Source organism: Falco rusticolus, chromosome 6 (assembly GCF_015220075.1).
Source record: "Falco rusticolus isolate bFalRus1 chromosome 6, bFalRus1.pri, whole genome shotgun sequence".
NCBI lineage: Eukaryota > Metazoa > Chordata > Aves > Falconiformes > Falconidae > Falco > Falco rusticolus.
The window spans coordinates 80939025-80964120 of NC_051192.1; the positions used below are offsets into that span (position 1 = coordinate 80939025).

Below are 25096 nucleotides of genomic sequence, written 5' to 3' on the forward strand. Positions count from 1 at the left end.
TAACTCAAGAATTAAGAGTGTTTTGAGATCCAGCTGACTGATATTTTAGTCTTTCACAATTAGCAACATTTATATAGCTATGTGAAATAAAATATTTTCTGCACATCTACTATGTCAGAGGAAAGGGATTTTTTTTTTAGGCACACAGTTCCATAGTTCCTTTCTGATTCACTTCCTGGTCCTGTTAAGTACCAGGCAACACATCATCTTTCATCTGCAAGCACAGCCTGTGGAGTTGAGGGATTTTAGCACATGAAAAGAAGTGAAAGAGCCTTTTGAGGAATCAGGTCCTTTTAATTCAGCATATCACTGAAAAAGTATATAAACTAATGTGGCAATCTTTCCTCTTCCTTAGCTATATCATTCTGTACAAATACAGCATAAATTTGAAACTGATTCATTCGTGTATGAGAGTTTGTCAGAACCGGTAGGGAATGGGTGATCAGACTCACAGCTTTCTCTGCATCTCTAATGTAGGTCAAGTGAAGAAGAGTAGCAGAAGATCAGCATGTTATCACAATATCAGGTATCAGACACACTGTATAAGCCTAGATGTCTTTTTCATCAGAGCAAGCACAAAAGAAGATAATGTCTAGAGCAGGAAATGGCCTGCCATCTACACTCCTCTTGCTCATTTCTCACAGGAGGACAGTAGGAAAGGAACTGAACTAAATCATTTTAAGCTTGGTCTAACTTAGCAAAAGTAGTGCAGAAGTAGCAATTAGACTGTGGGGAGATTCTAAATGTCATCCATGTGACTAATGCTCACTGGAAGTAACAGACACTAAGGGCCTAAATCATGAGGATGCAATTTATTTTCCTAAACTTGGGCAAACACTGTAATTTTAGATGCCTTATGGTTGTCATCTGCTCAGTTGCTGCTTCTGAAGAGTACAACTCTCATATTTGAGAGGCCCTTGCAGATTTTTGGATAACCTGGGACACCTAAAATGGCACCAGATATCCAAGTTTAGGTAACTGAATCCCCCTTTAGCCATGCTATGCCAGCTGACTGTTGGCATGGGCTCTGTTCAGTCTTTTCTTGGTTTGCTTTATATCATAACGAAGCTGATGCTTTCTTTTCACTGTATGCATGTATGTAGCTTTCTGTTTCCTACTTTCACCAAATGAATCTCAATTTACTGAGTAGTGTGAGCATCTGAATCTGCATTCCATTTCTCATGTGATTTTAAATGTATGTTGTGGTATACAGATGTACTTCTGAATATTTGCAGTGTAATGCCTGCTGTAACTGCTCTCTTACCATGTCCTGGAATGAATTACAAACTGAACTTGGAACTCCACAGCCTTAACCTTTGCAAAGGCTTCTCTGGAATTTGTACAGGAGCTCCTGTATCTGGACAGAGGTTTAATTCTGAATCTAACCTCCTCACTCTCACCTTCTGAGTGCACTTGTTAAACTGTCTTGTATCAAGATTACCCTCTGCCTCCTCCATCATCTGTCTTTGGAGGAAAGCACATCAGCTTTTTTTCATGGTACTGCACTACAAATAATTTTCTATTCAACACTGCATGTCAAGAACAGCTTCGGATTCATTAAAGCAACAGATAAAACTTGGTGAAAATGGAAAATAGCAATCAAGAAACTTTGCATTTCTCCCCATCCAACTGATGAAATAACTTAGAAGTCAGATCGCTGAATTACATCATTACATGTGTAATAAACAAAGTCTGCAGGCAGTTCAGTTTAAGAATAATACTGGAATTCTCCAGAGAAGCCACTTTTTATTAGCTCTGCCAACACATCCTTCACCATTTTTCTGTGCATATCCGAAACTGAACCAGGATAGTGAAACAGCTTGCACTAAGGAATGATCATGAAACTGATGAGAAGCTTTATTGCTAAGAGAATCTTTTGGGAACCTCAAGTCATTAACAGCTATCTATTAAATTGATAGCTGAACATTCAGTTAATATTATTGATTATATGAAAACACTGCAGATGTTCCAGTTCTTACAGAGACTATGGTAATGCACAAAAAAATGACTGTAAGTCCTTTCAAGAATAGTTCAGACAACAGTAGCTAATGACTATTAACATTTATATTACATTTCTCATTAGATTTATTACAGAAATTAAATTATGACAAAGTACTGTCCCTGAATTCCTGATTAAGCCCGAATTATATTCCCAAAGTTATTCTGCTCATCAGTTGTCTGAGGCTCTACTGCTGACGTGGCCTAAATGAAGGGAAAAGCTGACTATACATGAAGGAAAACTGAAGGTCTTGAGACAATCAGAATTATCTCTTTCTGTTTCATGGTGAAGGTATTTTCATAGTATGAATCTCACCCAAGGTACAAAGCCAATATTCACTCAGCCTCCTTACCTGTAGCTGAAATTTGGCAGCTAGTTGTTGGTACTGTGGGGAGTTGGGATCACTAAGTTCAGGTGTGTACTCCTGGTCAGTGAGAGTGACACTGAATTCTACCATTTGCTCCACAGGCAATTCTGGGACTGTGTTTGTTCCCAGCTCCTGGAAAAGAAAAGGAGAGTGAAAAAAGGGGAGAACCAAAACTAAGTGATTTCCCCCCCACATTTCAATATTTAGTAGGTAGAACGGTTGCCTTTTAAACTCACCCCCAAAATACCATTCTGAACCATGCCCTACATAAGTCAAGGGTTCCTAGCCACATCTGTTGACTTAATTCTTCTGCCTTGCAAACAAGTTTCTATTACTGTGACTTGAGAATTGCCTTTGATATAAATGAAGAGAATCAAACCATTTCTTGCACAGAGTGATACCAAGTCTTCTTATTTCCATTATCATTAAAGTCTTATAGCTTTAGTTGCCATTTTGGAGGAAAGTGTGTGACATGAAGCAGAGTGGCAGGTAAATGGTAAAGGCTAATTGGTATTCTACCCTCAATAAACCCATGGTCAACCAGAGCAGAGTGCCAGATGCTCTGTTACTGTTTTGTGTTCAGACATTCACATTTGGTTTTTCCTGATAATAAAGTAGGATTAGCCCTACCTGTGTAACACCTTTCCTGTACAGTGGACTTCACTGCTATTAAAAGCACTTTTCGTTTGCTGTTTCCTAACACTATTTGCAGTTTTGGTCTATGCTTAATAATTTTTTCCTTTAATAATACTAAACTCCAAAAGCCAATTCATTTGTAGGGTACAGCGTGCTGGCCACGAGCAGGATAGCCAGTATGGGTGCATTCAGAAAGATTTCCTAATTCATCCTAGATACAAAATTACACATTTGCTAATTTTAAGATCAGAATGTATCTCTCGTCCCTTATTCACAAGCAGACCTAGACTTCAAATTTCAAGTCTTGGAACACAAGTACCTGAAGAGGTGATGCATAGAAGACACCCAGGAAACTCCTGCCTTCTGCCAATCTCTCAGTCCTTCTTCAAAAATCTTGTTACTAACGTTAACACATACAATGCCTACATTCCACTGCCAATGTGTTTTATTACACAAAAAAGGCTTTGTTTTTTTTCTGAATAAAACTTTTCAGGGTTCTGTAAAGTTTGTCTGTTAAAAATACAAAGATTTTGGAACACAGAACAAGTTTTTCTTTACTGCAAGTACTGCACATACATTGCATGTTTATACTTATTAGCAATACTTACATATTCTGTATTCTTTAAACAGTTTTTAATATTTTTATTCGCTCAAAGATGATTCTACTGTCAGCCAGGATTTTTCTATCTTTGATAAACAAACAGAAGAACAAGGTAATGATCAAGAAAAGACTGTCCTAAAAGAGCAGCAACCTCATCAGCCTGGGATTTCCACTTCTGCTGCCAGGTGGGTTGTCACGAGGCTGCTAGAGGCATCTATCACATACATAACACCTAGGTTTGCTAACTTCCAAGAAAAAGCAGAACAAGAAATATGTGCAATTACGGTGTGTCAGTAATACAGAAAATACTTTAATATAATAAAGAATGAGCAAACTCAGGGAACACTTTCTGCACCCATTGATTCTGCATAACTCAGCTCTGCTAAGTCATTACTTAGGATGCCTCACTTTTAGAGGAACATATGTTTTGTGTTGTATATAAAAATATGGCTCATCAGCTAGAGAAAGAGCATTCTGTAATGCTCTAACCCATAAACAGAAGATTAAGGAATACGCACTTTATGCATAGCTGCCCTACGACTTTTGAGGAGCCAGCCCTTAGGGAGCTGGTCACTAAGGACTGGGTCGAGAAGGAACGAGGAGACCTATAACAGAGGAAGTGGTTAATGCCAGTCTCCTGGTACATCTCCAACATCACAAATAAGTGATTTCCAAACCACTTTTTACCTCATATTTTATCTGCTTTTTCACTCCAGCAGCTATGATACAGATAGGAAATACACTGTTAAGACTATTCAGATTATTTTGCTTTCTCAAATCCTGAGGATGTAATAATTACATTACATAATAGTAAAAATAGCATTCATCTGGGATCCCTCAGGTGCAATTCCTGGGCTGGAGCTGAGAAGCTTGCAGAGAACAGTAGTGGTTTGCCAGGGGTGTGATGGCCGAGGCTTCAGCTGGCATTTCTGCCCTCAAATTCTTGGCAGCAGCGGCACCGAGACCTTAAGTTCACTGAAGTGGGGAGGACACTGCATAAGCCTCTTCCTACAGCCAGCATGCACAAACAACAAAAAAATCAGCCAGACTGGCTTTTTCAGGAGCTGCTCTAGAAGGGCAAACTTTTCAGAAACTGAAAAAAAAAAATCTCAGAGTAAAGTAGAGGGGAAATGCAAGGCACCAGCTCCCACCTGGGGCTCCTCAGCAGTCGGGTTCACCCTGGGCCCTTGTGAGGCCTTGGTCTCCCTCCAAAGGGAGGTTCCAGAAGGTTCCCTGAAGCCACACAGCTGGATCAAGATGAGAACTCCCACCTTGCCACCCCCAGGCACAACAAGCCCGGGCAGGGAACGTAACAGACCCTCCTCCCTCCTGCCCCCACCTCAGGGGCAACCTGCAGCAGCTGCTGTGAACCTGCAGGGGAGGGGCTGCCCCTGCTGCCATGCTGCACGGCTGCTCTGAGGGGACATCTGTGGGGTTCCCCTGTCTGGCTGCTGGCAAGAAGGTCTGGTCCTATCACCTGTGTGGAAAGCTCAGAAGGTACGCGTTTTTACATTATTTAATGAAGAACAAGGTTACAAAGTAGTGCAAAACAGGCAATGGACCTCTCAGAGGAGTGAAGGCTCTGCCTAAAAGCTGGTTGGCATGGTTTTATACTTTCTAACATGTTTGCAAGAAACATCACGCACTATTCCAGTACAGGACAGATGCTAATGAAACTTCAGTCCTGCTAGCAGTAACAGAGTGGACAGCTTGTGGTTTATAACCACTAAGTGTTTATAAGGTTTCCCCTTCTTTTCTGCTGGCTGAGCTCCAAAAGAACATGTGGGTGAAAAAAATGGGATAGCAAAACAGGTGGCCCTCACCTTTACAGGAGTCTTCGTGTCGTTAACAATTTCGTTGAGCAGCGTGCCATTAGGTACTGGTGCATATGGAGAGAGGGATGTGCCAGGGGAACCTGCGAGGGTTTAAAGTAAAATCAGGCAAGAACAGGTTTGCACACCAACAATTTATGGCATGGGTAAAGCTGCTGCTTTTATATGCAATAGATGGCCTTTCCAGCTCAAAACATCAGTAGCATCCATGTGTGTGACTGAAGGCAAAGATGGCACTGACTATGCATCAATGAAACTGGGTGAATTAAATAAGAATATTAGATAATTTCCTGTCATATTGCATTATATATCATCAAATGTCTAAGCTTGATGTTGCTAATTCAGATCTTTGTCTCAATGGTAGCCACCTTTAGGGCTCAGTGTAAAGTAACAAGAGGCTTTGACAGAGTTTTCTAGCTAGAGGTAAAATTACCATGCTGGAAGTCGCTATCAATAAGGTTCTGTCATATTTGGCCCTCATAAAGGTATGTGTGCAAGGTGTTTCCTCCTTGAACAAAAAAGCTCATTTTTAAAGATTTTTATTACTGCATAAATTTCTAGCATAATTTTAAAGAACTGTAGTACACAACAGTGTTAGAAGGTCTAAACAAAATAATCTTCTCAAATGTCTAGCATTGCTGTGAATTTATGGCTAAAGTAATTATTTTAATCCATCTGCTTATTTTGGCTAACACAATGCAGCAGCTGACACTGAATGTTTCATAACTGAAGCAAGATTAGTGCTACTATCTACAGGTGAAATTAGGAAAATGTATTTAAAGACCAAAACAAACTAGAATACTATACTTGAGTAGCAGACATGCTGTAAAGAAATAAAAAAATACTTCTTAGGTTATTTTGCTAAAGCATTTTCATTGTACTTCACTAAACTTGTCATGCTTCTACTGCATTCATTAAATTACAGCCTTCTAAGATCTATGGTTTTAGCAATTCTATTTAACGGGTAGGTGCACAGCAAGCAGATTTGGTTACCTGCAGAAACGGAAGGAACATCTTCCAGCTTTTTTCCACCTGTTTTCTCTGTCGATATTTCATCTTTCCTATCAATCAAATAGAAATGAGTGATTTAAGGATCAGCATGTTGTACCGGCAATGTCAAAGGTGTTAAAAAAAAAAAAAAAAAAAGTAGAAATGTCCCCTATATTAAGTGTACTTTAAATGAGAGAATTTACATCTAATGGAATATTTGATAAGCTAGTTAAGCAGGCAATGGAACAGTAGATGGTATTTTATATTCAACAGTTTATGTATTTCCCTTCCTCTCCTTCAATATGGTATTTGCTCTTACAATGAACAAAAATACTGATTTGATACATTCTTCTACCAAGGACTACCAATCCTGTCAAGTGTCTGCTCATGAGGTTTTATTACTGATTTTCTCCAAGCAATCAAAGTGATGGAGTCACAGCAATTTAATCGGTGCGCAGGTCTGCTTTTTCTCATTTCAAAGTCTATGAATGGTTGACCACTGACTAAAATGGAAGCAAGACTTCTTGTACGTTGTTAAACCAACTATTGTCTCCTTTGCTATAGCCTATCCTGTTAAGATGAGGGCTTTAGGCTGCTTCTGATTTTAGACCCAATGAATGTTTTATGGTTCCAAGGGTATTTCATATAGTCTGCTGTGAGGAGAGGATGGGTAGGCTTATTTTTCAGTTGTCAGCCTGCATTATAATGTTGTAAGGGCACTTCCAACAAATGAAAGTTTCAAATCAGGTTCCTGGATCAAGATTATTATGAATTATAGCAATGTTTATGTTTGGATCTGGATGTAATATTCATGGGTTAATGCCAACCATGGGGCCTGTGGCAGACAGCTGAAAACTCAAATAAAAATATTGTGGGTGTGATGTACAGATTGTCTGCCTTGCCTCACAGGATTTGTTTTTGTATTGTCGATATTATTTTCTGTTGTTTTACAGTCATGTGCTGATGAATAAATTTTGTAACTGCAACTGTTAGCTTGCCCAAAAAACAGAAGTCGTATGTATCTATAGGTACATTTTATAATAAATATGTTACAGATTCCTGCAGTTAAATCTACAGAATAATTTCTGCTCTGAAACCAAATTCTTATTCATTTGTAGCTTTTGGAAACATTTAGATTCTTAGGTAAGACTCTTCTAAGTGACAACTTGAAAATTTTCTTTTCTGAAACTGGGATGAATAATTTCAGTTCTTTCAGATTCCGAGTAGAGTGTGGAGACAAACAGTATAAAATAGAAAGCCCAACTGTGGAAATAAATGAGGATAGGTATTTCAACAGAAAATCTGAGGAATTCTATTATTAAAGGCAGTGCATGCAGGTGAAGTGCTTGTGAAAACTGATATGAGTGAAAGAAGTAAGAGCACTGCACATTTGCAGTGTGGTGTTAAGTGAGACAACATGAAACTTATAGCATAGACAGAAAAGATGACTGGGTGGCATTTCTATACAGGACCAACCTAAATATTTAATAACATAAATATAGAACATGAACAACCTCTGATTTACCACATCCTCTGCATGTCTTGTGTGGTGAGAACTAAAGTATATTTGAGAAGTTTTCACAATGTTAACTAATTATGTGTTGTGTCTTAAACTGCAGCCTGATCTCTCTACATGGCATCTACAGAAGATACAAAATGTTTCCCAAACCACACAGTAGTAAAGATGAAGCCCAGCAATGCATAATCGTGACTGCTTGTATTTCCAGCTAAAATACAAGTAATTTCATAGAATTTACTTCACCTTCTGAATTGTGATTAGGGAGAACTGTACTGTTCACAAAGAGCATAAGAACTCTGAGATCAGTCACTTGACTTACTGCCTTGCTGCTGCTGTTTGCACTAGACTGAGTAAAAAGACTTCACTTTGGACTTCCAGGGGAGTTTAATTAGGCCCTACATTATTAAATACATTTCTGAGAAAGAAGAACACTCAAAGTTCCCATGTCATAATGAACACAGATACGTACGCCCTCTGTGATCATGAGACAGTATACTTTAGGAATGGAAAAGATTATTTGCTACAGATGAAAATCTAAAAAAAATCGAAGGAAAAAAATAATACATCAATCAGAGAAACTGTGGATGGTGATTTGTCTGGCTGTACTGTATTATTTATGTGCAGAGAGACAGAGTTCAGTATTGTAATTTAGTCCTGCCATTCTCAGACTTCTGAGCATTGCCAGGAGCATATTTTTTCCCCAAGAGTTTATGGAATAAACCATCACATTACATATCATGATAGTGTTAACTAAAAATACAGGGGAAAGCTAAAGTGAAGGCAAAGAGTTTTCATATTTTTGCCTAATGTAGCCTCCCAGATCAACTTTTGTTAAGCTCTCTCACTTGTCTGTTGAGAATTATAGTAATTGTGGGTGATCTTGTGTCACAGTTCCAGTCAACACCAGTATAACACAAAGCCGTGGCTCTGTCAGGGTTTTATGCTCACATTAATCTAAGAAGGCATTCTGTGGTGCCTCAAAGTGAATGGGCAAAATCTGGCCACCTTCATTATTTGTGATTCAATTACTGTGTACCATGACCTACAGTATACACAACTCTCACAGCACACACCAAATACACCACAGTTCTATCTGTTTATCTGTTCACATACATGCACATCTACACATATCTTTCTGAAAAAAAGGCAGTAACATCAAGTGGCAAGGATCTACTTGTGCTACTTACCTTTCCTGGAAGGTTCTATGTTTTACTCGCTGCGAAAAGATTAAGAAAAACAGCATTTTACTAGTGGGTGTATCCAACCATTGAGCAGAAGCCTGTTAGCTCTTTCATTTACTGTGCTTTTATGTTTTCCTTCTAACACATGCCCCCTCCTCTTCCTGAGCAATACTTTGCCCTTACATAAGCAGATGGGGAGGGACTTGGAAGTCTCCCTCAGTTTTTCTAAGCAAATGTCAGTAATCCTTACCCGTTGGATTATTTCCAGGTGCTCTTGAGAATTGCTGAAATTTTTGCCAATGTCGAATATGCAGAAGGTTTCCCTCTGGCAGGCAGTTACCCAGTTCTGATATTCAGAAGTATCAGGAATCCGATCCAGAAAAATACGAAAGGCTTCCCACACAGCTTCCTGGCAGACTGAGTAAGAAGAAGGGGGCTGGGGATGGATGCTTTGTACCAACAAGTAAACTTGAAAGCCTTTTTAAAGTGACTTGGGATTTCAACATTTTACTGGCCTTAATAAACAAATCCAGCTTCTAGGTGTTTTTAGATTCTTACATCTTTTAGGTATTTTTGAGTTGACAGTCATTTATCTTTGTGCTAAAGGATTAACTGTCTTTAAGGACTGCTAATTTCTCTCATTTTAAAAGAGAGATTAATTTGTCCTGACATCAACATCATCATGAATAAGGAGAAAACACAAAGCACACTTCCTTCACCTCAAAAGCACATACAGACAAAGATACATACTGGATGTTATAGTAAGAGCAAACAGGGAGGCAGAGAAAAAAAATATCTAGCAGTCATATTTGCATAATGATAATTTTAACTGTATACAAAGGTTTTGTACATTAGTATGGTTCACTATGCATAAAGCAAGATAAACAGAACATATTCAAAATTTTGATGTTGCCCACATATATACAAAAATATTTTAATGGAAAAATACTTTTTAAATGCAGCAGACTGGTTTGATTATATTTCAAATTTTCAATGAAATCAGTCTTTTTAAAATCTTAAGGATATTCTGCAGCAGGTACCTGCTTTTGGGTTTCTTTAAGCACCACTGGAATAATTGAATTACTTAGTATAGGCAAAATTCCTTTAGAAAGAACATGATTTCCTTCCTCTCTGCACAACTGTATACAATCATTTGTTCAATGTTAAATACCTCTTCCATGGTGATGAATCACCCAGTTAAATGCCAGGCTACATCAGACAAGATTAACAGGTACTGTGGCTGCAGAGAGAACTGTAGTGTTCTGCATCATTTAGGGGAATTAAAGTGAACAAAAAGAGAATAAGACAGTGAGGGAGATTTTGAAAAGGCAGTATTCAGGAGTGGCTCTAAGGAAGCTTCACTCACTGGATGCAAACTGACTTTACATGAGATTATGTAAAATGCATAATATAATAATGGAGACTAATACTTTTACATATTCTGTTTGCTCTTTATGCAGGAAATATGTGAAGTTCAGCTTTAGTATGTTACGAAATACATTAGAATGCATATTTGGGTGTGGTGTCCAGCTTTTTGATCTGTTTTCTAGCAGTCAGAACTCTGTCAGCCATTTCTGGGAAAACTTGTAGAAGTTCTTGCTGCAAGGATGTTTCTCTCTAGCACTGTGAGTGAGGATCAGGACATGTACGAGTATGTGAGGGAGGGGAAAAAGGAGCAGCAGCAGCTAGGTTATAAAGTAACTGCTCAGAAATACTTTATAGAGTTTAATTTCTCTTTATGATCCTGATAACACAGGTCTTAAATATGTCTGCAGATGTGCATTTTTGAGAATTGCAGATGGCCAGGTGGGGCTACACTTCTGAGTGCATTTTTACCAACATCTTGCTGACGTGTCCTCTTTTTTTTTTTGAGGTTGAAACCATTTCTAAGAGACTTTGGAGGATAAACTATGTCCTCCTCCAAACAGCTACTGACTGCCTAAGTATACTAACATGCCTTTGGATTTCTGTTAAGATAGCAGCCTTTCCCCACACCCAAAACACTTGGGTTTCACTTAACCTGCTTTGCACAGCCTCACACTAAACATGGAATGAATTCTGGCTGCACCTGAGTCACGTTTAAAATGACTGAGTGGTCCAAAGAGATCCTCGAGCTAGCACAGAGCCAGCCGGGAAGTGCTGTTCTGTATGTACATTCCTGCTTAACTGCAGAAATGTCCACTTAGTGCTTTGGGTTTGTGTGGCAAAGTTTTGGTAACAGTGGTGCTACAGGGGTAGCTTCTGTGATAAGTTGATGAGAACTTCCCCCACATCCCATAGAGCCAATGCCAGTTGGTTCCAAGATGGACCCACTGGTGGCCAAGGCTGAGCCCATCATTGATGGTGGTAGCACTTTTGTGATAACATATTTAAGAAGGGGACAAAAAAACCCCCTGTGCAGCAGCAACTGCAGCTGGAGAAGAGAGAGGAGTAAGACTGTGTGCGAGAAACAACTATGTAAATACCAAGGTCAGTGAAGAGGAAGGGGGAGAAGGTGTTCCAAGTGCCAGAGCAGATATTCCCCTCCAGCCTGTGGTGAAGATCACAGTGATGCAGGCTGTCCCCCTGTAGCCCATGGATGCCCACAGTGGAGCAGGTATCCACCTGCAGCCCATGGAGGACCCTGTGCCAGAACAGCTGTGCCCAAAGGAGGCTGTGACCCTGTGGGAAGCCTGTGCTGGAGCAGGGTCCTGGCAGGACCTGTGGCCGCATGGAGAGTGGAGCCCAGGCTGGAGCAGGGTTGCTGGCAGGGCTTGTGACCCCATGGGGGACCCAGGCTGGAGCACTCTGTCCTGAAGGATGGCACCCCATGGTAGGGACTCATGCTGGAGCAGTTTGTGAAGAACTGCAGCCTGTGGGAAGGACTCGCACTGGAGCAGTTCATGAAGGACTGTCCCCATGGGAGGGACCCCACGCTAGAGCTGGGGCAGAGTGTGAGGACCCTGCCCCTGAGGGGGAAGGAGAGGCAGAGACAATGTGATGAACTGACCGCAACACCCATTCCCTGTACCCCTGTGTCTCTGTGGGGGAGGAGGCAGAGAAAATCCTGAGTAAATTTAAGCCTGGGAAGAAGGAAGAGGTGGGGGGAAGGTGTTTTAAGATTTGGTTTTATTTCTCATTACCCTACTCTGATTTGATTGGTAATAAATTATTCTCCCCCCCCCCCCCCCCCCCCCCCCAGTCAAGTCTGCTTTGCCTGTGATGTTAACTAGTGAGTGATTTCCTTGTCCTCATCTCAACCCATGAGCCTTTTGTTATAAATTCTCTCCCCTGTCTGGCTGAGCAGGGGGAGTGACAGAGCAGCTTTTGTGGGCACCTGGCATCCAGCCAGGGTCAACCCACCACACAGGTTGTCCTCTGCAGAGTCTTTGAACTCAGTTGTGTAGGATAACCAACATGGCTCGGTGGCTGCTAGAACTAATGTGTTTTCAACAAAGCCAGTTCTGTTTATCTCGTCTGTCGCTATACCTTCCCATTCATTGGTGACTGTCTCTGTCACTACTTGTTGATTCCGCTGGTATTGTTGGAGTCAACAAAGCCAACTGTAGGTTTGTCTTTCTGAAAATATAAAGTACACTCATTCAAAATAAAGGCACACACTTCAAAATGTTGTATAAAGTTAAATGCTTTTAGAGAAGGGGATTTTCAAACAAACTAGAAAAAACATTTTTAACAAAAACTTGCTAGCAATTTAAAAGCTGTTGCCTTTAGCATTTTACTTTGCAAAGTTCATTACTGTGAGATGGGACGTGTATTTTCAGTACTTGATACCTGCTTTGACTTAGAGGGAGATAATTATCTGCATTTATATAAAATATTGGTGCAATCTGTCTCTCTGGGTATGCTCTAAACTTGCTGTAGGTATGCACTCACCTAGCTGTGTAAGAGCACCTTAGTAATACCTCGGGAACAACCTGTCCTCCCAATAGAGCAACTGCATGTGGAACAGATGTGGTCAGATTAATAAAAAGGAACAGGCTGTCTTTTGAAGAGGTTTAATCTTTATGAGCTAGCAGTTAAGGCTACTTTCTATCATCTTTCACAATTCTCTAGCATGTTTTTCTGAGCAGTAATGACTGAATAAAGACTTATTATCTGATGAAAAATAGTCCGTTTACCAGGGTTTAGATAAACATGACACATGGCCAGTTGAGGAAGCAGCATAGCTGATTCCATGCATGCTCCCAGTTTGCCCCACATGAGGTGACTTAAACTATGGTGTGTTATTTCAGAGTTGGTATGGAGTCATAGTAGGCTCAGGTTATCCAATAGCAACTGACTGAGCTCCTGTATCTGAGCTGCTTTGTGCTGTGTGCTCGTTCCTGAAATTACAGAATATATACATGTATATGTCTGTATATGTCTGTAAAAAAAAATAATAAAAATTGTGTAATTTTTCTTACGAAGCAGTAAAATTCTCTAGAGGACAGATATGATTCACAGTGTTGCTACAATGCTAAATGTGTCATGGAAAATGGAGAGTTGGAAGTGATCTAGACTGTAGATATGGAAAAGAATGGACCTAAAGGTACGCCTACAAAACAAAATGAAGGCAAGATCGTCCCACAGGTAGGCACAGGCTGTAAGACTCCAGTATGACTACCAAATTATCTTTTCATGGAGGTTTATACTATGGCTACAACTTCAAGGATAATGTTTGCATCCACACGTTTTCACTTCTAACTTTTTTTTTTTTTTCATTTATCACTTTCAGCAGGTAAATTAGCATGCTGAGGTGGGAAGGCAGAAGTGTTGGGTTCTGATCTTTCCTAGAAAGAAAGGTTATTTTGGTTTTAATGAAGGACATAGTAATGGAAAATGTGCAACTATTCAAGGGAGCAGAAGTACCTTTTTCTGAATGAGTGTACAAATTATTCAGCTGCAGTTGTTTTCTTGCTTACTTTTTGAGAAGTGCTCCAGCTTCAATTGAAGAACAGGATGACACCTACTCAGGGAGTTTTGTGAGTGTAGGACACTCTGCTGGGAAAGAGATGCAAGTGTAAACCTGCTTGTACTACAAGACTCGCAGAGCCCAATATCCCAGCTGATGTGCTGATCTCCAAAAAGGTTCTAGTATTGGCATCATCAGTTTTTAAATGAAAATGTCATCATTGCCATTCTTTGAGTTCCAGTCAATGATACAAGACTGTCCCAGGATATCTTGTTTTCAGCCTAATCTGGGACATGACCTGTGAGTTTTAGGGATTTTCAGGATTAATGAGCATTTAAGAAAGGCTTTTTGGATCAGCCTCTTTAACATATTTCAGAATTATGTCTAATACCCATTGGGTTGGAATTGAGTCCCACAATGGATACGAAATATGTATATATGTATAGGAATGGCTACAGACATTGGTGTAGTTTGCCCATGTTGCCTATAGCAAGTGGCTGCTGAAGTAAAATTTTTGCAGCTCTACTCCAGGTTTCATGACAGAAAGAAGTTGATGATTCCCTGAAAGAAAGCTGAGGAGCAGCCAAGTTACGTAATGGTTGGAAACCAGTATAGAGGACAAATAGATAAGCAAAGTTGATTTTAAAAGTAGAAGTTGCCTTAGATACTTGCATCCCAGAAGTGCTGACTAGGTTTTAGAATTAGCTGTAGACCACAATAAAATGCATTTTTCTAATACAAATTGGAACAAACATAGAATAAAACACTGGGAGAAGCAGAAGGAGGGAGAGGGGAAATACAAAATCCAGGGGGTTATTTGCACCGTGCTCTGTAGGGACCTAAAATTAGAGTGGTAAAACTCCAGGCTCTCTAAAGCCAAGGGAGGTAAAGAAATGGCGAGGGGGGGAGGAGTTGATTGGGAAAGGGCAGAAAAACCATTTTAAAGTTTTTAAAAATAAGACTAAGGTCTTTGCATAAGCTGCTGGCATGGAAAAACACCAAAAGGGCCGTTTGTAATGTTCCACTTCTGCCACAGACTTCATATAAATAGATACACCAACATGTGCAATGACCAATGAGTAGTTCCATTACTTGTCTTGAGCTTGTGGGATTAATTCTGAGTAGCGATGATGGTACTTGCTGCACTTTTGAGAAAGATGGTACATTTTTACACAGTAGCGCAACAATGATTTGGTCTTCACGTTCTGCCATGCTGGAACACTATGCAATCACACAGAGTTCATTAGTCCTTTGAATCCATTGTTTGATTCTGTTCTGGTAACTCTGTCTTGAACCATGCTGATGTACATGTAACATTTGATTATCTACGTAAAAATAAAGCATAAAGCAAATAGCCCAGAACTAAAGAACAAGATTCTGGAAAATTACTGTGTTTTCTCAATCTAAAGAAATACTTTCAAGGAGGAAGTACATGCTACAGTCATCATCTTACCTCTTAATCTATAGTAAGCTTGGTGACTGGCTAAAATTTGCTTCACTGATTCTTGTGGACAAACTTTCACACCAGTTGAGAAAAAGGATGACCTCTTTGTTCGGTGCTTTGCCATGTCAAATATCCGCCTTATAGTTGATATCCTGGACCTCTTTGTTGTCCTTTCTGTTTTGTCTGTCCCTGAGGCATCTGCAAGATGTTTGGCTTCACCACGGTTTATTTTATTAGGGATTTCTGGAAAAGATAAAAAGTAAGCGTGTACGTAAACATATATTGCATAAGCAATTTATGCCCATGGAAAAATGGGCATAAACCTGAGAATTCTTTGTGTTACATTATATTGGTGTCAATGCCCTGACTGAATTAATGTGCTGAGAAAAAATGTCCTGTGGTCACCTGGGGGAACTGGAACTCAAGAGACGCGGTAAGTAATTTCCTTACATCTCAACACATGATCCCAGGACACACAGGGTAAAAGTTTCAGAAGCCCTAAATCTTGTTTTCAAAAGTGACTTTGGGTTAGATTTGCAAAGGACACTTAAGTGCTTGACTTTGTGCTGCAGCATCTCATTTGTAAGCATATCACCCTGCAGGGAAATTTACAGTACAGTGATAAGTAATGGTCTGGAGCTTGGGGAAGGTGAAGCATATCTGTATCAGCTTACAGTGTAAAAAGGTGTCTATGCTAGTAGATAAGTAAAATGAGAAATAGTTGTACCTTGAACCTGCGCTCTTTGAAGACATTCTTATCTTTCCTTTGAATGTTAAGGCACATCCTCCTTCACATCAGGTTCATAGTCTTGAACCCATCCCAAGAACTGGACCTTGAAATACTTTCTTTCAAAAGCTGAACAGGAGGTTGATTGTCTTTGGGGAAAGAAAGAGCTGTTTCCAGTCTCCCTCTTTTACTCCACAGTGCACTTCTGTATCCTTCCCTCATAAACTGAAGAACTATTCAGAACAGACTGCAATTATGTTTCTTTGCCACTGGATGATAGGTGTTGTGAATGCTCTGGCATTGTATCTCAATAGATCTTTAACTATTCCTGGCAAAGTGGAACAGCTACAGTAGGAAAAAGTGAAATCAGTGAGTGGGAGTTGAAGGTCTAGGCTTAAGTTTTACTTATGGAGCTATTCAGTTATGAAAAGTGGAAATGCTTCTAGGGTGTCAAAATACCCTTAAGCATAGGAACCCCCATCTTAAAAGGCACGCAAAAATTCAGGACACATCCGGTTCCACTTTCTAAGTATTTGTGATACAGTATTATGTGACATAGCAGCTAAATTTAACGTAAAAATATTAATGATAAAAATAGCATATAAGATACACATTTAAATGAGCTGAAATACAGCATTTTGCAGGATCATGTGACAGGAGCAATTAGTATCTTTTATATTATCTTCCAAAATTTTACATACATATTAATAAAGATGTTAATGTTAATCTGGAAATATCTTTTTTTGGGTTGCATTTTCATACTTTTGATACAGTTTTTACAGATGAAAAATAAAGAAAAATGTAAACAATACAAGACATTTTCAAAGAAAAGTGTAAAATTTGTAGATAATTGGACAACCTAAAGGAAGAAAATGTAGGAAAGACATGGCATATGCATACCTGAATGCTGATGAATCAACTGAAAAAATTACTTTGAAGAATGGTTAAAAAACTTGTAAAAGAAGAGTAAAAGGAAAAAATAGCGTTCAAAAGGATCAAGTTCAATGAGAGTAATGCTATCAAAAAAGTAAGAGTAAAAAAGTATCATTTTGCTGGAGAAAGAAGAAATGTCATGCTGCATATAGGAAACACTATCATGTTCTTAGGCAAATCAAGAGAAAATAAGGAAGGTAAAACCACATTATCTCAACAGTTTTGAACTGTGTTAATTAAATGTTTGAAGAACAGTGGGCAGATAAATGATAAGAGAAAAGTAATTGAAAAGCATGCTGTTACAAAAAGAATAGTATTTGAAGTAAAGAGTGGGAAAAGTTCTACCATATATGTCAGTATACATATATTTCTGTGTATCTATGTGTATGTCTCAGTTCTTAACTTCAGAATGAACATCCAAGGCTTACTGTGTAGATATCATACTAATGACATACATATTATGAGTTAGCTAGTACTCTGATACGGAGAAAAGTCAACTGTTTGATTATGGTGAATATTTTATGAAAGACAGGAAGTTATACAATGAAGGCAACAGTTTGTGTTGTACAAAAACACTAAGGTGATTGTTATTTCTGTGCAAAGCAAGCCAGAGGCAGCAGCCTGTAGACCTGTAACTAATAGTTGCAAGGCAATTTAAAATGATTATGCAGTCATATAATGTTAAATTAAATTAAATGGAAGTAATTTTCCCACATATAATGTTAGATCGTGAGCCATAAACTGCATAAAAGGAATTTCCCCTGTGAAAACATGGCTCTGGGTCCATCAGAAACCACAAGTGGCCAAACACTGAGTCAGCAGAGACACTGGATTATTTGAATGATATACGTATGGGGTGAGAGCAGAAGATCCAATGCTATTGACATCTCAAAACAGACTCCTGAAATCCTCTAGAAGAAAACACCAAAAATCTACATGGAAAATAGCCAGTTAAAAATCTATTACCTTTTACAAGGTATATTAACTATAATAGACCAGCTGCCCAGGCAGACTGACCAACTGGGGCAAAGGATTTTGTCAGTAAGCTCTTTGATAGCTTTTGTATAGAGCAGAGGCTTTTCTTCAAGGATTTGCTTCTTCACCAGGATTTACCCCAAGTCATTAACTTGAATTAAGAATTACACTATTCATAAGAATGACAAAGGAGATTCTTATCAAATGATTGTTGTAATGATTTCAAACTTTCTGTGTTAGGGTCACTGTTTGGACTTTTTGGTCGGAGAAAGTGACCATACATGATCTACTTCCAGTTATTACTGTTCTGCTAGCCTGTTCAGGCCAGGTTTTCTCTTTTCATCCCTTGCCTTCAATTTCCACTTTTTTGTGGGAGGGATTTGTTCTTAAGTATGCTTACTGTAATAGGTTTAATTTCATTTATACCTTCTGGTTAGTAAATTTCCCTTACTAGAGTAACTTCTATTATCATCAGTTCTTGAAATCACTTTTTTACTGAACTTAAGCAAAATTTGAGTTGGAGAAAGTATCAGCCCCTCTCTCCACATGATTGTGCAATACTTATTTCCTAATATTTACTGAATGTGAGTGGGAGAAAACCTGTCTTCTGGTACAAACATTATTTGTTTGTAATTCTTCAGACCTATGATTTCCCCTGTGTCTCCCAAATGGTTCAGCCATATACTTTACTATAATATGCCTTCATCTACAGCTTTTTAGGTGCTTTGTTTTCAGTGTCCTGGGTTGAAAAAATTATCTAAAAAGACCTGTACTATTATGACATTGAACTCATGTATATTAGCTGATCCCTTTTTTTTTTTTACCATGCAACATAGTAATTGAGTAAACTGGAGTGGTGCAAAATTTACAGGTGTAAAAAAAAAAAAACGAATTGTTTGATCATGAAAAAAAAATTCCCCAATAATATTAGGCTGTTTTACTTTTCTTAAAATAAGCAATTCTTGTAATTTTTTTTGTTCTTGTTCTCTTTTCTGAAACAAGCATATGCAACTAATAGATTTAGCGTAATAGATTGTTTGCCCAATTTGACTTTTTTTTTAAATTTAACTCTATTTTTTTACAAAGGTGATTGTTTCAGTTTTGGCTTTAATAGGTATGTCTAAGATTTTTTGTTTTCTTTGACAGTTCTAGGGAAGAAGGGCAGATAAGTGCAAAGTCTGGTAAAATTTTATTGTACTTTAGCTTAATCTCCAAGGTGCCTTAAAACAAGATTTAACTCTTCTTTATTCTCACATGAAAGAATCTGCATTGTTGTCCCCATTTTCCAGGTGGCATAGTTGAGGAAAAAAGTTGAGATAGTTTTACCAAGGTGATCTACAGAGTCACTGTCAGCCATTATTAAAATGTGGAGTTCCTGACCTCTAGTCCTGAACTTAGGCAAATAGAACAAAAGATTTTCAAAATATGATAAAGCAATTTTCAAAGTATGGTACAGCAATAATATTCATACGGGACCTAATCAAAGTGCTTTGACATCCATACAGGTGTCTCAAGCACATACCACTGATCTTCAGGTTTTGTTTTCAGGCAGATAAATGGTATTCATGTCTGAAATTAAAAATCTGAAATCCTCGGAATTAGGGCAGGCCTCTGCCCTGTGTCTCTTGAGACCTGCATTATCAGATTTATACCCTCACTAAAAAAAACAAGCAGGAGAAATAGATTTCAAAGGTCAGAGGTAAAAACATGTAATCTGCATGATGAAAAAGGAAAAGTACATCATTACTTAACTGGATTCTAAATAAAAGAGTTAAAAGCCATTCAGATAATTGGTCAGCAGTTGTTTTTTTTAATTTGCTTTTATGGACACAAGAGCAAGAAGCTTGTATTCATAACTTTTTTGTATAACTGTAGTGGATGTTTTCTATACAGCTTTATCAATATATTAATAGTATTACTTCTGGGAGGCCTCCAGTTTTGGTGTGGATTGTTTAGGGTTTTTTTCAGCAGTACAGGCAATCTCTGTGTAGGAACTTTTGCTTATAGTGTTAATTTGGAAGTAAATTTTTAGTTTTATTTGACCTTAGAAAATTAAGATGTCATCATATACAAAGAAAAGAACTTAAAATACGGTAACTAAAGGTTTAGGCAGGAAAATTCAAGGGCACATCAGGACAAAACTGTTGAAGTCTGAATAATTCATTATTAAAATCATCACAAGGTTTGATGTATGAAAAAGCAGATTAATTTCAAAAGTAAGTGGTTGTTCTTAGGATAGAGATGACTGCTTGTTTGATAAATAAGACACATTACCTGCACAATAAAATAATTACTAATTAAAAGACTAGGCTTATTTTAAGGGGCGCTGCTGAAATAGGACGAGGAATGCTTATCAGAGAGAGTTAATTCAACATAAATTGATGATGTGATCCAATTAAATATACATCGGGGCCAACCGCCCCTGTGTTGATAATTCAATCAGTAACAAAAGCAAGGATGACTAGTGATGGAAAGTTGATCCTGAGATCTCTGAAAGGGGTGATCAGTGTAAGCACCAGATGGAGCATAGAGTACAAAGAGAAGCAGTATTGTAGACTCTTTGCTTAAAGGCAGTTTCCTCCTGTCAAGGAAATAGTGAGGACCCCAAATTCTAAGGGCACTTGCTAGTGACAGACAGGTTGCTCATGACATGTTCTCTCCTCATAGTCCTTTTTCAGCCTTTTTTGTGCTGTATTTCCTCAGTTCCAGTTGCATGGGAAAGGTCTGACAGGATTGAAGTGGCTTAGATGAGCAGGGACAGATTAAAATATGGCATGGCTTTATCATCAAATGCAGCCTAGACCTTGCATATGACTACTGGGAGCAGCACCTACCTTCTCCCAGAGAAGCATGCAACAACCTATATCTTCCCATGCAGATGTGGAAGTAGAGGCCCTTTCCTTGTATTCTTGCTGATGCTTGGGGATGCTTTGCCAGTGCTTTGTCAGACGCTGTATATCTGACTGTGTTTGCATTACGTTTCCAAGCTTGTTTTCACAACTGTGAAGGCTCACAGCTTCAAAACCTTGGCAGTATGGAATCCAATATTAGAAACATTAATACTAACATTTAATCTGCTCAGGTCTTGTCTCTGAGAGCTCAGTGCCCTTAAACACAAGATGATATGTCTTGCTTGTACTTATCTTTGGGTCCAACATATTCTTTAACTATTTTCATTGTATGCAGTGAATGATCTTTGAGAGGAGTTACTGAGGCAACTGAGCCCCAACAGTTGTTTCATCCTGGTGGTTAGTGGGTCTTATCTGGAAGCTAATTGGGGTAGCTGAGACACAGGAGATAACTCAGTTTCAGTCTCCTTCAGATTTAGTGTACTTAGCCAGTGAACAGCTGGGCTAGTATCCAGTGTTGTGGGGAAGTTTTGCTGAAAGATAAGGAGCTGACATTGATGACCAGCTTCAGAAGATGATTAACAGTGGCCAGGTCAGTATGCCTGTGTTCCTAAAAGAGAGGAAGAAGGCTAAGGCATTTCTATTAAAAGTGATTAATTTTAATTCCTCAAAACGGATGTTGACAATGAGGTACTTGGTAATTCCTGTTTGGTACGTTGGTTTGTGTGAATGCCATTCTTAAATGTCACTAAACAGTAACATTACCTGTGGAATGAGGTCTGGGTATCTAACTGGGGCAGGGTGCTATGGGGACCATGTCCAGGCCTCCAGTTTGGAAGACCCTGTGTTCAATTGACTGACGTCCACTAGCAAAGTTCCTGCACAAGTGCCATAAAGCCGGTGTGTACACACAGCACTACAGAGCCTTTCACATACATACTAATACGTTGTGTTACGCAAGACTCTGCATCACCTGAGGTGTCAGGGAGGTGCTAGGCCCTGCCTGTGCAATGGGGACTTCGTACTGGAGACAAAAGAAATCTGATCTCTGTATCTCTTCCTTGGATTCAGCATGACAAAACATCACCTGCACATGTTTACAAGCTGTGCTCAAGCTCTCTATGACACAGGAGAGGAGCTCCAGGGTCCTGCTTAAAAGGCAAGTTCTTTAATTTTCAACCTTTTAAAGACTATTTTCTTGTTTTGAATTAGAATCCTTTAGTACCAAGGGATTTTCCTTCTTAAGAATTCAGGAAGGTGATGGGTTTTCATAAATCCTACTTCTTGGCAGAAATACATGATGATGATCCTTTAAACATTTATGGAAGATGAAGAATTTAGTTACTGTTAACATTATACTCAAATAAGGCAAGAAGCATTTCACCTGAAATGCTGTTCTGTTATTTGATATGGTTTGCATCAAAGGATGCAAGAAAATGCTTTAAGTGTTTGAGTAGTTCTTGGAGGGATACATCCGATCTGCAGTGATGAAACACTTGAGCACCTCTGCTATTCATTTTCTAATCAGTCTCGCTCAAGACATACAGCCATCCTCTGAGAAAGTCAGTGAGACAGAATAAGTCCCAGCAATATTTTGCCATGTGTTTCAACAATTCAACAATTTTGACAGCATGAGTCAAAGAGTTTCACTGCAGAATGTGCTTACTGAGGTAACTATTTAAATATGATAATGATTGGGATGGTTGGCATATGAGAAAGTTTTCAGGAGACAGAAGCCAGAGTACCATTTCTTTACTTATGTAATTTGAAGTGGTCAGTTTTACTTCACAGTTCAGGGGCACTCATCCTGCAGTACAATCTGTGGTCTCTGGCTAATTGACTCCATCTCATTTTGACAAAGAGTGACTTGGACTTAACCTTACTTAGTTGTATGTCAAGCTGCATAGACCAAGTTAGATTGGGAGGACATTTGGAGGTCACCTAGTTCAATTCCTTGCTCTAAGTGTGTCCAGCTTCTGAGCTAGATGAAATTGACCTAGTTTTGAGAGAGAAGAGGAAATGGAAAAGATCTTGATTAGAACTGTCTTCATTTTGTGCTGTGACCACAAAATCCCAAAATGAAAGATGAGTGCATTACTGCTTCCTACCTGAAACTGCTGGGGTTTCTATGATCTATGTTGACTCATATGTATGAAAGGTACACTTGGAGCATACCCACTCAAACGAGTATTTCAGGTAACAGGATTACCAAGATTGTTAATATACAATTGGATAAAGTCTGAGAGAGGTACTGAAATATTCGGTGGCCAATGAGAAGGTAGTTTTGGTTCTGCACTGAAGCAGAAAATTAAAAGCCAGTAGAACCTCACCATTGAAAAGATAAGCATGGTTGCTTCAGCACAATTAGCTACGTAGCTGTGAGTCTGGGTTCTACTGATTTGCAGATGTCTGTGTGACTAGACTGTTGCTTTGAGAATCAGCCTGCTAAACTCTGCTGTTGTCCTGCTTTGACTGCAATACTTCTTACTGGTCAGGGCTTCAGTTTCTATGTTACACCTCAGGTCCTTGTGCTTTTGTGAAATGAGGATGACAGTGTCACTCTGTCAGCTATATTGTAAGGTTAAAACTGCTGGTGTGCTTGCATAAAATGATAAGGCATGGTGCAATTATGTAAGGGTATATAAACACACCTACACTGTGGCAGGTGTCAGGGTACTCCCAGATGATCATTAATCTTACATTTTCCAGATATGTTACTATTCTGAAGCATCTGTCCAGTAAACAGCAGTTAATAGTGACTAAATGCCAGTATATATGTATATACAAGCAGACAGATAGATATTTCTTTTTAGGAAGTGTGATGTTCAATATCACACATTCCTAAGGAGAAGAAACTTTTTGAAGCACAGCTGGGTGTGCAAAGCTCATGAAATGTGCACAGTAGAGTACCTAACTCCTGATAAAAATGGAAGAATTGTAAAGAATGAGCAGAAGACTCACTTGAATTCCAAAGGAACTGGGAATAGAACAGAGATAAGAAAGCAGAGGGGAAACCATATATTTAAAATATTTTTAAGCATCAAAATGCAGTAAAATGCATACACATTTTTCCTTCTGGGAAGACAACAGTGTGTTTCCTGCATTCGATGAATGTTGCTTAGTGCACTGCTGAAGCTACTAGGACACCACAATTGGCTGAGATTTCTAGCAGGTTAAGACTCCAAATAAAGTTGTAAATTAATGTCCTGTAGAGGGAGAAAACCTTTTATTATTAATAGTTATTATCTTGTCCACAGGTGTTTTCAGAGAAAATATCCAGCACATCTAACTGTTCATTCACATATAGTTTACTAATCGCTATGATACAGGTGTGATTATATCTGGAATTAATCTTTAAGATTGAGTGACAATATTCTAGCATTTTCATTCAAGTTTGGCTTTTAGCCAGGAAATCTAATCCAGTGTTACCTTTGTTTGAGAAGGGGAAAAAAGAAAGGTTTAGCATTCATTTGTTTAGAAGCATAACCAGGAAGGCTAATTTTAACTTGTAATTCTTATTCTATGGATGAAAGTAGAAAATAATTTTAGTGCAATAAGCAGGTGTCTTTTTTTTTCATTCTTTCTTTGAAGCTATATGTTCTTTGACTTCCCTTTCCCTTTGGCACAAATTTGCTTAACTCTTTTTTTTCAAGGGCAATTATAGTAATGAAGATTTGCAACACTTACTACTGAATTGGAACAGCCGAGCGGGAAGGGGTAAGTCAGAATGAATTAAAATGATTTCATAGAGCACACAGAAAGCCTTTGTGTCCTAAAGAATGGCTAAGTAAATAGCAGATATTTGCTTGCTGAATAAAAAATAACACTAAACAGCCTTGAATGGTCTCTGGCTCCCTTACATTCTCAGTATAAAGTACTGTGATGTACCCAGCATCAATGTATAATTTTGGGAGTTCAAAGCTCCTCTGTATTTTGCTAGTTCATCTGGGTTTCCAGTGGTTTACAATTCAAGTTAAAAATGAATCTATTATCATATTTTACTTGTAGATTTTTTTTGCTGTTACAAAGTTTTTATCCCACTCACTTTCCCTTCCCATTGTTAGAGAGTTTGTGCCAGGACAGTGGCAAAGACCTGAGTTCAAGTTCTGAGATAATATCCTGGATTCTGGCCAAAGATAAACACTTTAAAAT

At 38.7% G+C, this 25096-nt stretch overlaps 1 protein-coding gene across 2 annotated transcripts in view; it reads right to left on the bottom strand.

The window, feature by feature from the left end:
• Positions 1 to 25096, bottom strand: part of IMPG1 (interphotoreceptor matrix proteoglycan 1) — a 66733-nt gene that overhangs the window by 38466 nt on the left and 3171 nt on the right. For both annotated transcript variants that reach the window (XM_037392925.1, XM_037392926.1), the window contains exons 2-7: positions 15470 to 15703; positions 9376 to 9542; positions 9132 to 9160; positions 6429 to 6496; positions 5427 to 5518; positions 2352 to 2498 (exon numbers count right to left, since the gene is read on the bottom strand). In XM_037392925.1, coding sequence (XP_037248822.1) covers positions 2352 to 2498; positions 5427 to 5518; positions 6429 to 6496; positions 9132 to 9160; positions 9376 to 9542; positions 15470 to 15703 — 737 coding nt within the window. The remainder of the gene's footprint in view (positions 1 to 2351; positions 2499 to 5426; positions 5519 to 6428; positions 6497 to 9131; positions 9161 to 9375; positions 9543 to 15469; positions 15704 to 25096) is intronic.